Source organism: Hemitrygon akajei, chromosome 4 (genome assembly GCF_048418815.1).
Source record: "Hemitrygon akajei chromosome 4, sHemAka1.3, whole genome shotgun sequence".
NCBI lineage: Eukaryota > Metazoa > Chordata > Chondrichthyes > Myliobatiformes > Dasyatidae > Hemitrygon > Hemitrygon akajei.
The window spans coordinates 75713930-75726592 of record NC_133127.1 but is presented as its reverse complement, the minus strand read 5'-3'; the positions used below and the strand labels follow the sequence as shown (position 1 = coordinate 75726592).

At 37.6% G+C, this 12663-nt stretch overlaps 1 protein-coding gene across 1 annotated transcript in view; it reads left to right on the top strand.

Moving 5' to 3' along the window:
- The first annotated feature begins 203 nt into the window (after positions 1-203).
- Positions 204-12663, top strand: part of gtf2e2 (general transcription factor IIE, polypeptide 2, beta) — a 31660-nt gene continuing 19200 nt past the window's right edge. Inside the window, exons 1-2 of the mRNA XM_073042878.1 lie at positions 204-358; positions 11431-11592. Coding sequence (XP_072898979.1) covers positions 11433-11592 — 160 coding nt within the window. The 5' untranslated portion in view covers positions 204-358; positions 11431-11432. The remainder of the gene's footprint in view (positions 359-11430; positions 11593-12663) is intronic.

Sequence of the window (12663 nt, the reverse complement as noted above, 5' to 3'; positions counted from 1 at the left end):
GTGCCTTTAACCGAGAGGGGGCGCTGCTCCGGTCCTCCCAGTGCCCTTAACCGAGAGGGGGCGCTGCTCCGGTCCTCCCAGTGCCCTTAACCGGGAGGGGGCGCTGCTCCGGTCCTCCCAGTGCCCTTAACCGGGAGGGGGCGCTGCTCCGGTCCTCCCAGTGCCCTTAACCGGGAGGGGGAGCTGCTCCGGTACCTCCCATTGCCGGCGACGTTAGGAGGAGTGAAGCCCGGGAGCCGGAAGTGTAATAATTTGAGGCGACGGGGAGGGCGGAGTCGGATTGGGAGAAATCACCGGTGGTCGGGGGTTGCCGCGGAGACCGGTTCTCGGATTATTAGTGACCGCGGCTGGAGTTCAGGTACAGTTTACGAGTCTCCGGGGCTGGTCTCTTCAGCCGCCGGCTGTTCACGTTGTCTCAGGTTCCCGGAACGGGCTGAGAGTGAGATGGCCGCAGGCCCCCGCACTGGCCGGTGGTCGTGTCGCTCGGCCGACGTTACGTTGGCCCTGGCAGCATTTAAACATTCTTATTTCATTTATATGTTATTGAATAGGTGAGAAGCAAAAACGGTAAACTTTTAGAGGAAGTAGGAGACGCAGATCGGGACCATGCTGGACATGGACGCGGATAGACTGCAGGTGATAATGTGGGGGACGATTAATGTGTCATAATCCCACGGTTAGTCGGGGAAGAAACGCGAGGAAAGCATGCAAGCCACCTTATTGCGCACGTAAATAAATAATATTCCTTTACTAACTTCACTAGCTCATATGTTACTCTGTTTTCACCGCAATTAGATGTTAGGAGCAACCAAAGAGAAAGCAATAACTGCTGAAAACTTATGTCCGCTCTCATATTAAGGCATTAGTTGAAATCCATGTAAGAGAAGAATTAGCCTTGCTTCTGTTTCATCACTTCAGATTCTTTACTGGTTTATATTTTATTCGCTGTCCTAGGCGGCAGTGGAGGCCAAATCATTGAGTATATTTAAGGCAGAGGCTGGTAGATGCTTGATTAATCAGGGCATGAAGAGATACGGGGAGAAGCCAGGAAATTGGAGCTGAGAGGGAAAATGGATCAGCCATGACGAAATGATGAAGCTGACTCGATGGGGAAATGTCCTAATTCTGCTCCTATATCTTATGGTTTTGCTTACAATTATTTAGAAATGTAAGGTGTAGGACCACCAAAGTAAATTTGGGCTTCTGGTTGGACTTTTTTTTTTGTGTTTACAAATTGTTTCTCTTTTGTACAAGTTTAAAATACCTTCATCAACTCTGTAAGACTGAATAGATACAACCTGTCATGTTGACTATCCCTAATCGATCTCTGTCCATCCAAATAATATCCGGTCTCTTAGAGTCCCTTCCAATAACATGCCCACCACTGATGTCGGGCTCACTGGCCTATAATTTCCTGGCTTATTCTTGGAGCTTTTCTTAAATGATGGAACAGCAGTTCTCCGGCACCTATGCCTGTGGCTACGGATGTTTTAAATATCTCTGCTAGGGCCCCTCCAATTTCTGCACTAGCCTCCCACAAGATCTGAGAGAATACCTGGTCAGGCCCTGGTGATGTATCCACCATAATTTGCTTCAGGATAACAAGCACCTTCTCCTCTTTAATCTGTATAGGTTCCGTGACTTTGCTGTTTTGCCTCACTTCTATAGACTCCGTATCCATCTCCTGAGTAAATATAGATGCAAAAAAATCCATTTAAGTAAGATCTCTTTTGGCTCCATGCATAAATAACCACTCTGATCTATCATGCATCCATAGAAGCCCTTGGGATTCTTCTTGTCTGCTAAAGCAATCTTTTGCATTCTTTTAGCTTTCCCGATTTTCTTCTTGCATTTCTTATACTCAAGTACCCAATTTGTCCCTTTCTGCTTATAACTGTTATGCACTTTTTTCTCACCCAGGGCCTCAATATTTCTCAAAAACCAAGGTTCCCTAAACCTGACAGCATATATATATTAAAAAAATCTGTACTCCCAGAATTTCACTTTTGAAGGTCTTCCACTTACCGAGCACCTTTGTCAGAGAACAACCAGTCCCAATCCACACTTATAGAGAGAGTGCGGACAGGTGTAAGAAACCTAAGGTTGTGATAGTAGGTAATTTTAACTCTCCACATATTAACTGGGACTCCCATATTGTAAAAAGGCTAAATGGGATAGAGTTTGTTAAATGAGTTTAGGAAAGTTCTCTTAATATATAGAACTCCTACCTAGAGAGAGTACAATACTGGGAATGAGATAGGGCAGGTGACAGTGTTTGCATCTAGTGATTATAATGCCATTAGATTCAAAGTAACTATGGAGGAGGTTAGGTCTGATCCTCGGGATGAGATTCTAAATTGGAGAAAGGCAGCGTTAGAACCTGTTTATCCCTGATTATTCTTGATCTAAGGAGGAATTAAAAATCAGCTACCTTGGACGAGAAGTCACCTGAGTCATTTGGGAAAGATTGGATGTATCCTTTACAGAAGGATGTTAGATTTTTCAATGCTTGGAAGTGGCACAGAGATAACCATTTTTAGGCCATTTGGCTCATGGTGTTTGCTTCGCCATTATATCATGGCTAATTTATTATCCCTCTCAAGCCCATGATACTGTCTACTCCCTGTAACCTTTGAAGCCCTGATTAATCAAGAACCTATCAACCTCTGTTTAAAATATACCCAATGACTTGGCCTGCACAGCCGTTTGTGGCAATGAATTCCACAGATTTACCCCCTCTTGCTAAAGTAACTTTTCCTCATCTCTGTTCTAAATGGACATCCCTCAATTCTGAGGCTGTGCCCTCTGGTCCTAGACTCCCCCACTACAGGAAACATCCTCTCCACATCCACGCTACCTAGCCCTTTCAATATTCATTAAGTTTCAGTGAGATTTCTCCCCCCCCCCTCATTCTTTTAAACCAATGAGAACACAGAACATAAGATGTAGGAACAGAATTGAGGAGCAGGAGACGCTCATGGAGTGAGCACTGTTTCAGATTCGCTCCATAACCTTTACTTTTTTTGACCTATGATCACCCTTATTTAATTTATTTTTACCTACACCAAAAGATTCTTGTTACTTTTTTGGACTTATCTTTAAGAGTTTATTGTGAATTTTTGAAGAAAGGAATACAGAAATGGCTCTTAGATCTAAAGGGCGAGAACTCGGGAAGGATCCTAACGGGAAACGGGAAGAAGAAGACGACTGATCCTAAGGGCACTGAATTGACTTACGAAATGTTATTGGAGGTTTTAAATCAAAAATTTGAAGAACAACGACAAATTTTTAAACAAGATATAAAGGCTTTTCAAGATTATATGGATAAGACGGATTCAGTAGTTAACCAGCAACAAGTTCTAATCTTCGGAAGCGAGACTTGATAATTGAAAAACTGGAGCAGAACTTACTTTCGACGATTAAACAGGTGGAAACATTTAAAACCAAGAGTGTCGACTTTGAGAATCGGTCCAGAAGACAGAACCTACGCATACTTGGTCTCCCGGAAGGTATTGAACAAGGGGACCCCTCGCAGCACTTTGCTCAACTTTTAAAGGATGCGTTCCCTTCTGTATTCCCAGACAGTCCTCCGTTACTTGATCGCGCTCACAGAATTATGCGTCGATCACCAAGTGCTTCAGCTAAATCACCGGTTGTAATTGTCCGATTTCACTATGTGCATGTTAAAGAGCAACTTATTCGTGTGGCTCGGCGTGTAGGGATGGTCAAATTTCAAGATCACAATTTTCGTTTAGTAGAAGATTTTAGTCCAGAAGTAATGAAGGCAAGGCTTCTTTTTAAACCTCTGATGTCTGAATGTTATGAGAAAAATCTAAAACCTGCGCTCTTATACCCAACGAAGCTCAGAATATGGCCTCCGAATGCACCACGGCGTGTGTTTCTTTCTACATCTGAAGCGAGAAGCTTTCTGAATGAGAACTTCCCTACTGCTACGGACACTCATTTCAAATAAATGAGTGATTTTGACCGTGCAAGATGGTTTTTATTTCCAAAACCAGATTTTGTTTCTGGCTATTGGTGTAGGTTTACTCTATATTTTATACTCTAGTTAAAGTTTTTTTTTCTGGACATGCTAATCTTTTTATTTTACTTACTTCAACCACTGTACTTTATCTTTGGTCATTATTATTAATCCTTAGAAGGTGAATTTTTTTTTACTAAGATGGCGGTTTCTCTAAAATATTTTTGGCTTTTTTTTAATTTCGCCATTTTATTTTCTCTCGTCTTCTTCCTATAATGCATCTCTTATCACAGTTTAAATTTTTTTTGGTTTGTTTGGGTTTTAACCCAATTTATAAGTTACTAGTGATTATACTCTTTTTGTTTTTTTTTACTACCAATTATATTAAGTAGTTTGGTTTTAGTATAGTGATTATTATTTCTTTAGAGTTTGGGTGGATTTTTTTTATCGTTTATATACGGAGTTGTCTTCTGCTGATATGGGGGTAGATTTAGTTTCATCTTTCCCTTTTCCCAGCCTATCCTTGGCTGAGGTGGTCTTTTCTTTTCCTCTTGGGTGGGGGGTGGGAGGTCTTTTTCTAAATCTTATGTTTCTTATATCAGTTTTTTTCAGTTTTTTCATTTGGGATGATTTTAAACTACAAAAATGTCCGCGATGTCGTCACTTCCGGGTCCGCTCCTTATTTTTGTTCCTCTTCCGGGTGCATGAGTTCATAATTTGGTTAACCCTTTATTTACCAAAGGGTTGATTTCAGAAATATGGCTCAGACCATTAATTTTGTCTCTTGGAATACTAATGGCTTAAACCATCCGATTAAACGGAAAAAGATTTTCAAAGTATTCCAAAGACTTAATGCTCATATTATTTTTGTACAAGAAACTCATGTGAGGAAAAAGGACAATTATTGCTTTTTTAGGTTTTGGAGGGGTCAACAGTATCATTCGAATTCGAATGCCAAAGTAAAGGGAGTTTCAATTTTTATTGACTCCTCTATTGCATTTGTCCAACATGATATCTTTTTGGATCCGAATGGTAGATTTTTGTTAATTACTGGCTTACTTTTTAACAAAAAGGTTGCTATGGTTAATGTTTATGCTCCAAATGTGAATTGTCCTGATTTTTTAAGTCCTTATTTACTTCTCTACCTAATCTAAATGAATATAAGTTAATAATGGGTGGTGACTTTAATTGTTGTTTAAATCCTTTGATGGACAAATCTATATCGACTCAGACTTTACTCAATAAGTCGGCCACTTGTATTAACTCTTTTTTGACTGATAATAGAATTTTTGATATTTGGAGATTTCGGCATTCTAAGGACAAAGAGTTTTCTTTTTTCTCACATGTTTATCATTCCTACTCGAGAATTGATTATTTTTTTATTGACTCTTGTTTTATTCCATCGATAATTGGTTGTAATTATGATATTATAGCCATCTCTGACCATGCTCCATTAAAACTTTCTATTAAATTTACGGATACAGCTTCTAATGCTAGACAATGGCGATTTGATTCTACCTTACTGCAAGATCCGGATTTTATTAAATTTATGAAGGAACAGATCGATTTCTTCTTTTCAACTAATTCCACGGATGATATTTCTTGCGGAACACTTTGGGACACTTTTAAAGCATATATACGTGGACAGATTATCTCTTACTCTGTTGGTCTGAGAAAACGCATTAAGGAAACTCTTTTATTGGTTGATAAAATTAAAGAGATTGACAAGAAATATTCGATCACTCCTAGTAAGGAGCTTTACAAACAAAGGGTTGAACGTCAAACGGAACATAGTTTATTACTTACATCTTCGATTGAAAATCAATTAATGAAAACCAGATCTGATTTTTATATACAGAGTGATAAATCGGGTAAACTGTTAGCTAGTCAATTGAAGAATGCTTTGGTTAAACGTCAAATTACTAAGATCCGTCAGCAGAATGGGGATTTGACAGTTAACCATGATGAGATAAATAAATCATTTCAAGATTTTTAAACCTCTCTGTATCATTCCGAATTCCCTCATGATCGTAATACCATGTGTGATTTTCTTGGGAAATTGAATTTTCCAAAATTATCATCAGATGATCTTTCAATATTAGAAACTCCTATTAGGGATGCAGAAATTAAAGGGGTTATTTCCTCCATGAATTCTGGGAAAGCACCAGGTCCAGATCGGTATACAGTAGAATTTTTAAAATGTTTTTCCGCTACTCTTTCTCCTTGGTTATGCAGGGTTTTTGAAGAAGCAATTAGATTGGGCAATTTGCCACAATCTTTTTATAGAGCTTCCATTTCTTTAATACTGAAGAAAGATAAAGACTCTACTGACTGCGCATCCTATAGACCAATATCTTTATTGAATGTAGATTCCAAGATCTTTTCCAAGTTACTGGCGTCTAGGTTGGAGAAGGTATTACCCCAAATTATTTCGGAAGATCAAACCGGTTTTATTAAAAATCGCTATTCTTTTTTCAATGTTAGGAGATTATTGAATATTGTTTATACTCCTTCACATAGCACTTCAGAATGTGTTATTTCATTAGATGCGGAGAAAGCATTTGATAGAGTTGAATGGCCATACTTATTTAATGTGCTGGAGAAGTTTAATTTTAGTCCGACATTCATTTCCTGGATTAAACTGATATATCATACTCCAGTAGCCTCGGTGCTTACTAACAATCAAAGATCTCCCTTTTTTCGTTTATTTCGGGGCACTAGACAAGGCTGTCCTCTTAGTCCATTATTATTTGATATTGCTTTAGAACCCTTGGCAATTGCTATCAGAGAATCACAGAATATTTTTGGTATTAATCGTGGGACAGATATACATAAGTTATTATTATATGCAGATGATTTATTATTATTTATTTCTGATCCTGAGAAATCCATTCCTGCAGTTTTATCATTGTTGGCTCAATTTAGTGATTTTTCCGGGTATAAATTAAATCTTAATAAGAGTGAATTGTTTGCTTTAAATAGACAGGTTCCAATTTATGGAAATTTACCTTTTAAATTAGTTAATGACTCTTTTACTTACTTAGGGATTAAAATTACAAAAAACTATAAAGACTTATTTAAGGTTAATTTTTTACCCTTAATCGATCAGATTAAATGTTTGTTTACTAAGTGGTCACCACTATCTTTATCTCTGATAGGTCGGATTAATGCTATTAAGATGGTTATTTTACCCAAGTTTTTATATATATTTCAAGCGGTACCAATTTTTATTCCGAAATCTTTTTTTGCTAATGTTGATTCAAAAATTTCCTCATATATATGGCAGAATAAAAATCCTAGGTTAGGTAAAATATATTTACAGAAGGCAAGGAAGGAAGGTGGATTGGCATTGCCTAATTTTAGATTTTATTATTGGGCAGTTAATATCCGATATTTAATATGTTGGTTAAAGGATTGGGATATATCTTTTAGCCCTCATTGGGTGAACCTGGAAATTAAATCTGTACAAGGATTTGCATTGGGTTCTATTTTAGGGACTTCTCTTCCCTTTGTTCTTTCTAAATTGCCGAAACAAATTGACAACCCGATAGTTAAACATACTTTACGTATATGGTTTCAATTTCGGAAATTTTTTGGGTTGACTCAGTTTGTTTTAAATATTCCTATTGTATCCAATTGCTTTTTTTATCCTTCTATTATAGACCAAGCTTATTCAGCTTGGAAGACTAAAGGATTACTACGATTTTCCGATTTATTTTTGTATAATTGTTTTATGTCTTTTGAGCAATTATCTAATAAATATAATTTGCCTAGATTTCATTTTTTTTTTAGATATTTACAGATTAGGAATTTCTTAAATACTGTACTTCCTACTTTTCCAAATTTTGTGTCTTCAGGTATTTTGGAGAATTTGTTTGAACTAATCCTTTTCAGAAAGGGCTAATATCAAAACTTTACAATATAATTATGAAGATATGTTCAGAGCCCTTTTATAAGATTAAAAATGATTGGGAAAGAGAACTTAACCTATTGAGAATTGGGATAAAATTCTTCAATTAGTTAATACATCATCTATATGTGCTAAACATTCATTAATACAGTTTAAAGTTGTGCACAGGGCTCATATGTCCAAGGATAAATTGGCTCATTTTTATTCCTATATAAATCCTATTTGTGACAGATGTCATTCTGAGATAGCGTCTTTAACTCATATGTTCTGGTCGTGTCCACTTTTGAAAAAATATTGGAAAGATATTTTTGATATTATTTCTGCGGTATTGAACATTGATTTACAACCACATCCGATTACTGCAATTTTCGGCTTACCAATGATGGACTCACTCCGTTTATCCTCTTCCGCTTATCGAATGATTGCATTTCTTACACTAATGGCTAGAAGATCTATTTTGTTGAATTGGAAAGAAACTAATCCTCCTACTGTATTTCATTGGTTTTCTCAAACTATGTTATGTCTAAATTTTGAAAAAATTAGAAGTGTTGTATTTGATACTTCCATTAAATTTGAAAAGATATGGAGACCATTTATTCAATATTTTCATATGATGTAATATGACCCTGTTCCAAGCCTATTTGTTTTTCCAGTTTCGATTTTATATATGTTGAGAGGATCAGAGTTGACGACACTGATGATTTTGTATTTTTGTGAGATATTATAAACAGCCCTTTTTTTTCCATTTTCTCTTTTTCTCTTTTTTCTTTTTTTGTTTTTTTTCTTTATTAGTTATTCGATTAGTTTTCTTTTGCATAATTTTTTTTCTTTTTCTTTTTTCTTTTTTTTAAATATATACTATGATATACCTAGGTTTGCCTTGTTTATTTGTATATTGTATCGTTCATGATTTGGGAATACTCATTTATACTGTAATCATTGCTTATGTATTCTTTCATGTTCAGTTGAAATGTTTATGTTTGTAATCCCAGTATCTATGTATCAGTTTTATTTTGTTGATATTAATAACAATAATAAAAAGATTTGAAAAAGAAAGAAAGGAACAGAATTGGGCCAGTTGGGCCATCGAGTGTGCTCTGCCATTTCATCACGGCTGATCCAGTTTCCCTCTCAGCCCCGATCTCCTGCCTTCTCCACATATCCCATCATGCCCTTGCCAATCAAAAATCTATCAACCTTTGTCTTAACTATACATAAAGACTTTGCTTCCACAACTGCTTGTGGCAAAGAATTCCACAGATTCACCACTCTCTGGCTAAAGAAATTCCTCCATTTCCATTCTAAAAGCCCCCCCCCCCCCCATTCTGAGACTGTCCTCTGGTCTTAGAATGGACACACTCCCAACATCCTCTTAACATCCACTCTATCAAAGCCTCCCACTATTCGATAGGTTTCAATGAGGTCACCCCTCATTCTTCTGAATTCTAGTAAATACAGCCCCAGAGCCATCAAACATTCTTCATTTGACAAGCCATTTAATCCTGGAATTATTTTTGTGAACCTCCTTTGAACCCTCTCCAATTTAAGCACATCTTTTTTAAGATAAGGGGCCCAAAACTGTTCACAATACTCCAAGAGTGGCCTCACCAATGCTTTATAAAGTCTCAACGTTATATCCTTACTTTTATATTCTAGTCTTCTTGAAATGAATGCTAACATTGCATTTGCTTTCCTCACCACAGACCCATAGCCATTAACAGCTCCTGGTATGTTTTATTCCTTGGATCTTTCTCGTGAACCTCCTCTGGATCTTCTCCAGTGCCAGCAGATCTTTTATTAGATAAAGGGCACAAAACTGTTCACAGTACTCCACACGCAGTCTGACCAATGTCCTTTAAAGCCTTAGCATCACATCCTTGCTTTTGTACTCTGGTCCTCTCAAAATGAATGCTAACATTGCATATGTCTTCCTTACCAACAATTAGGGGGCTTGTCTTCTGTCGAACAAACAGCTCTGGCTTGGATGCTGCACTGCACCACCTCCAATGGGGCGCACTGACTCTGACACTTCTCTCCTGCGTGGCTGTATATAGGCAACACCGTGCTAGAGGCCTATCCTAGATATAACCAAAAGCATGGAGTTCACCCGTCACCCGCCAATAAATCAGTCACTTGGCCTTGCATCATTCCACATTAACAATGTCCAACAGGATCTTGTGATCACAAGAAAAGCACCTAAGACGATCGCTGTCTGTTAGACTGTACGCCTCCTCTGGACACCGACTCCTCCGATGTCTCTGACACAGGTAGCAGCGCAAACCACACCAAGTCCAGCTCCTTCAGTTTCTCTGCCAATAAGCGACCCACTGATAGGGTTAACCTGCAATGCTTTAACTTCTTAGTGTCCAGCAGGGTCTTGCTATTGTAAAAAAAAGTTTTAAAATGACAATAGCACCTTTGGTTGACCCTGTAGAAGCTGCTGTGATGGAGCGTGCTGCTATCTTACCGGAAGTTCCGTACCTTATTCTGTATACTCGTCGTTGTCTCCTCGCCTGAACCCTTAGTGCTTAGGTGGCACGTGGGGCCTCTATTCTGTATACTGCATGCATTCAAATAAAAACACCTTCAATCTTGTATTCGTCACCCTTTTTGTTTTGGCCCCGTGTTACAGTTTAACTCATCCAGCTGACCCTATTATTTGCCTGTCCTTCCTCACAGTCCCATTACACACTGCATCTGTTGTTTACCCATCCCTCTGGTTCCTATACCCCTGCCAAATTAGTTTTCTGCCAATAGGGAGATGCTGAATAAGAAGATAAGTCATACCATTGACATGAAATAATCCATTTCAAAAATATACTGTAGAATCTTGTTCACAGAAAACATTAGATGACATACTGTAGTGAAATTGGGGTGGGTTGTATTGGTATGGGTTTGCTTGAAAATGTTAATCCAATTTATTTTGCTTTGATGGACCAAGCAGATTCGTTATAAATGTCCATGGTTTGAGATTAGTTAAGGCACTGTTGCTTTTCCATTCATCTGGACTTGAGCAACTGTTCCTTCTAAATATTCTCATAAATGTGCAAGTGTCTTTCTTTTGTTGCCTGTTTATTTCTGGCCAATATATTTATTCCTTGTGACATGAAGGGGTACTTTAATTTCAGTACCAGCAAAGTAACACCAGTACTGCTGCTAAACGGAGATGTTGTCATGGGATTTGCTTATTTTGTTTTTCTTATTCTGCCAGTTTCTTTCACCATGTTCTCCATAATTCTCGTCGTCCGGTGCCTGAGACTCTTTTATTCATTTGCTGTCTTCATTGTACAGAAACTGTTGAACAGTGCGGGTAGTAAGTTTGGCCGAAGATCAATTGTGTTTGTGGTGGCCATTGAGATTCCTTAGTTTTGAACGAAATGGGAACTTGACCTATTTGGAGTCAATATGGGCTTCAATCAGCAAATCTTTACATATTTTCTTTGGATTGCAGTGTTTTGTTTTCATATTTTTGTAAAAGACAAATAATTCTGTTTCAGAAAATGGATCCATATTTAATTCATATTTAATCCTGTTACAGAAATGGATCCAGCATTATTGAAAGAAAGGGAACTGTTCAAGAAGCGTGCCCTTTCCACTCCTGCTGTAGAAAAACGAAAAGTGCCCTGCTCTTCAGGTTCCTCTAGTTCCAAAAAGAAGAAACCGAAGTCAGATCAAGGAAGTGCCTCAAAGTCAAATTCAGGTAATCTGCTGCATGTCCTAAAAATGAAGACTGAATGGCCCTTCCCCAAGTCGTGGCCCAACCTGCAGCTTGCAAAAATGCTGGGATTATTGCTGTTGGCAAGGCCTTAAGAATTTTGGGAGCCTGGAAGTTGCTAAAGGGACACCTAATCCTGTTCACAAAATGAACTTTTCCTACAGATAGCTAAGTATCCAGACTTGGCTCAAACATTCAAAGATCTTCTAAAATATTTGTTTAAAATAAATATCTTTAGTATTTTAAAAGAGTAAAACTTGAAGCACTTTTCAATAAAATCTAAATTAACAATTCATAAAATGTTAAAAGTTACTTAAATAGAATTATAATATTAAACAAATAGTATTGCTATGCATTTAGCAAAAAGTCTTATTTCTTTTTAAAATTCCACGCTAAGGGCAGGTTAATGTCAGTTTGCTGACAGCAACACATGCTGAAATCTCAGCTGCCATCCATATTACTTGGTGGTGAAGCAAACACTGGCTTCACTGACATTACTCCGCATGTTTCAGGGTAATACTCTTCCATCTAAGCATCTGTCAGAAATTCCTCAGATCTCTGAGCTTAAAGGAAATGAAACAATTTCTCTCTTGGTAGTTTTTCCACCATGTGCTAATATTTTTTTAATACGGGTTCTGAGAAGAAATTGAGAAGGTCATTTGAGCTTCTCTAATAAAACCATCTGCAGGACGTATTACGTTGGAATGATTCTTAACCATTTTATAAATAAAATCCTTTAAAGGTGAATTGGTGGAGAATGATGCTGGTGTCGTATACCTACCAGCATACTTTATCAATTCTGTATAATAAGCAAGTTTAAGGAATAGAGCATTTTATGTGTCGGATGAATTCTGAATTTTTTTTTGGGATAATTATAGAGGAAGAATGGTGAAATTCTTTCCAGGATGGAAACAGTATTTCCTTCTCAACATAGAAATGTCCGTATTTTAAAGAAAGTTTCTTCCTGTGTAGACTCAAACTTTTAATCTTGTTCTCGAAGATAGTAAGTTTTTGTGTAGTGTATATAACAGCATTTACCACTGTCACTAGTAATGA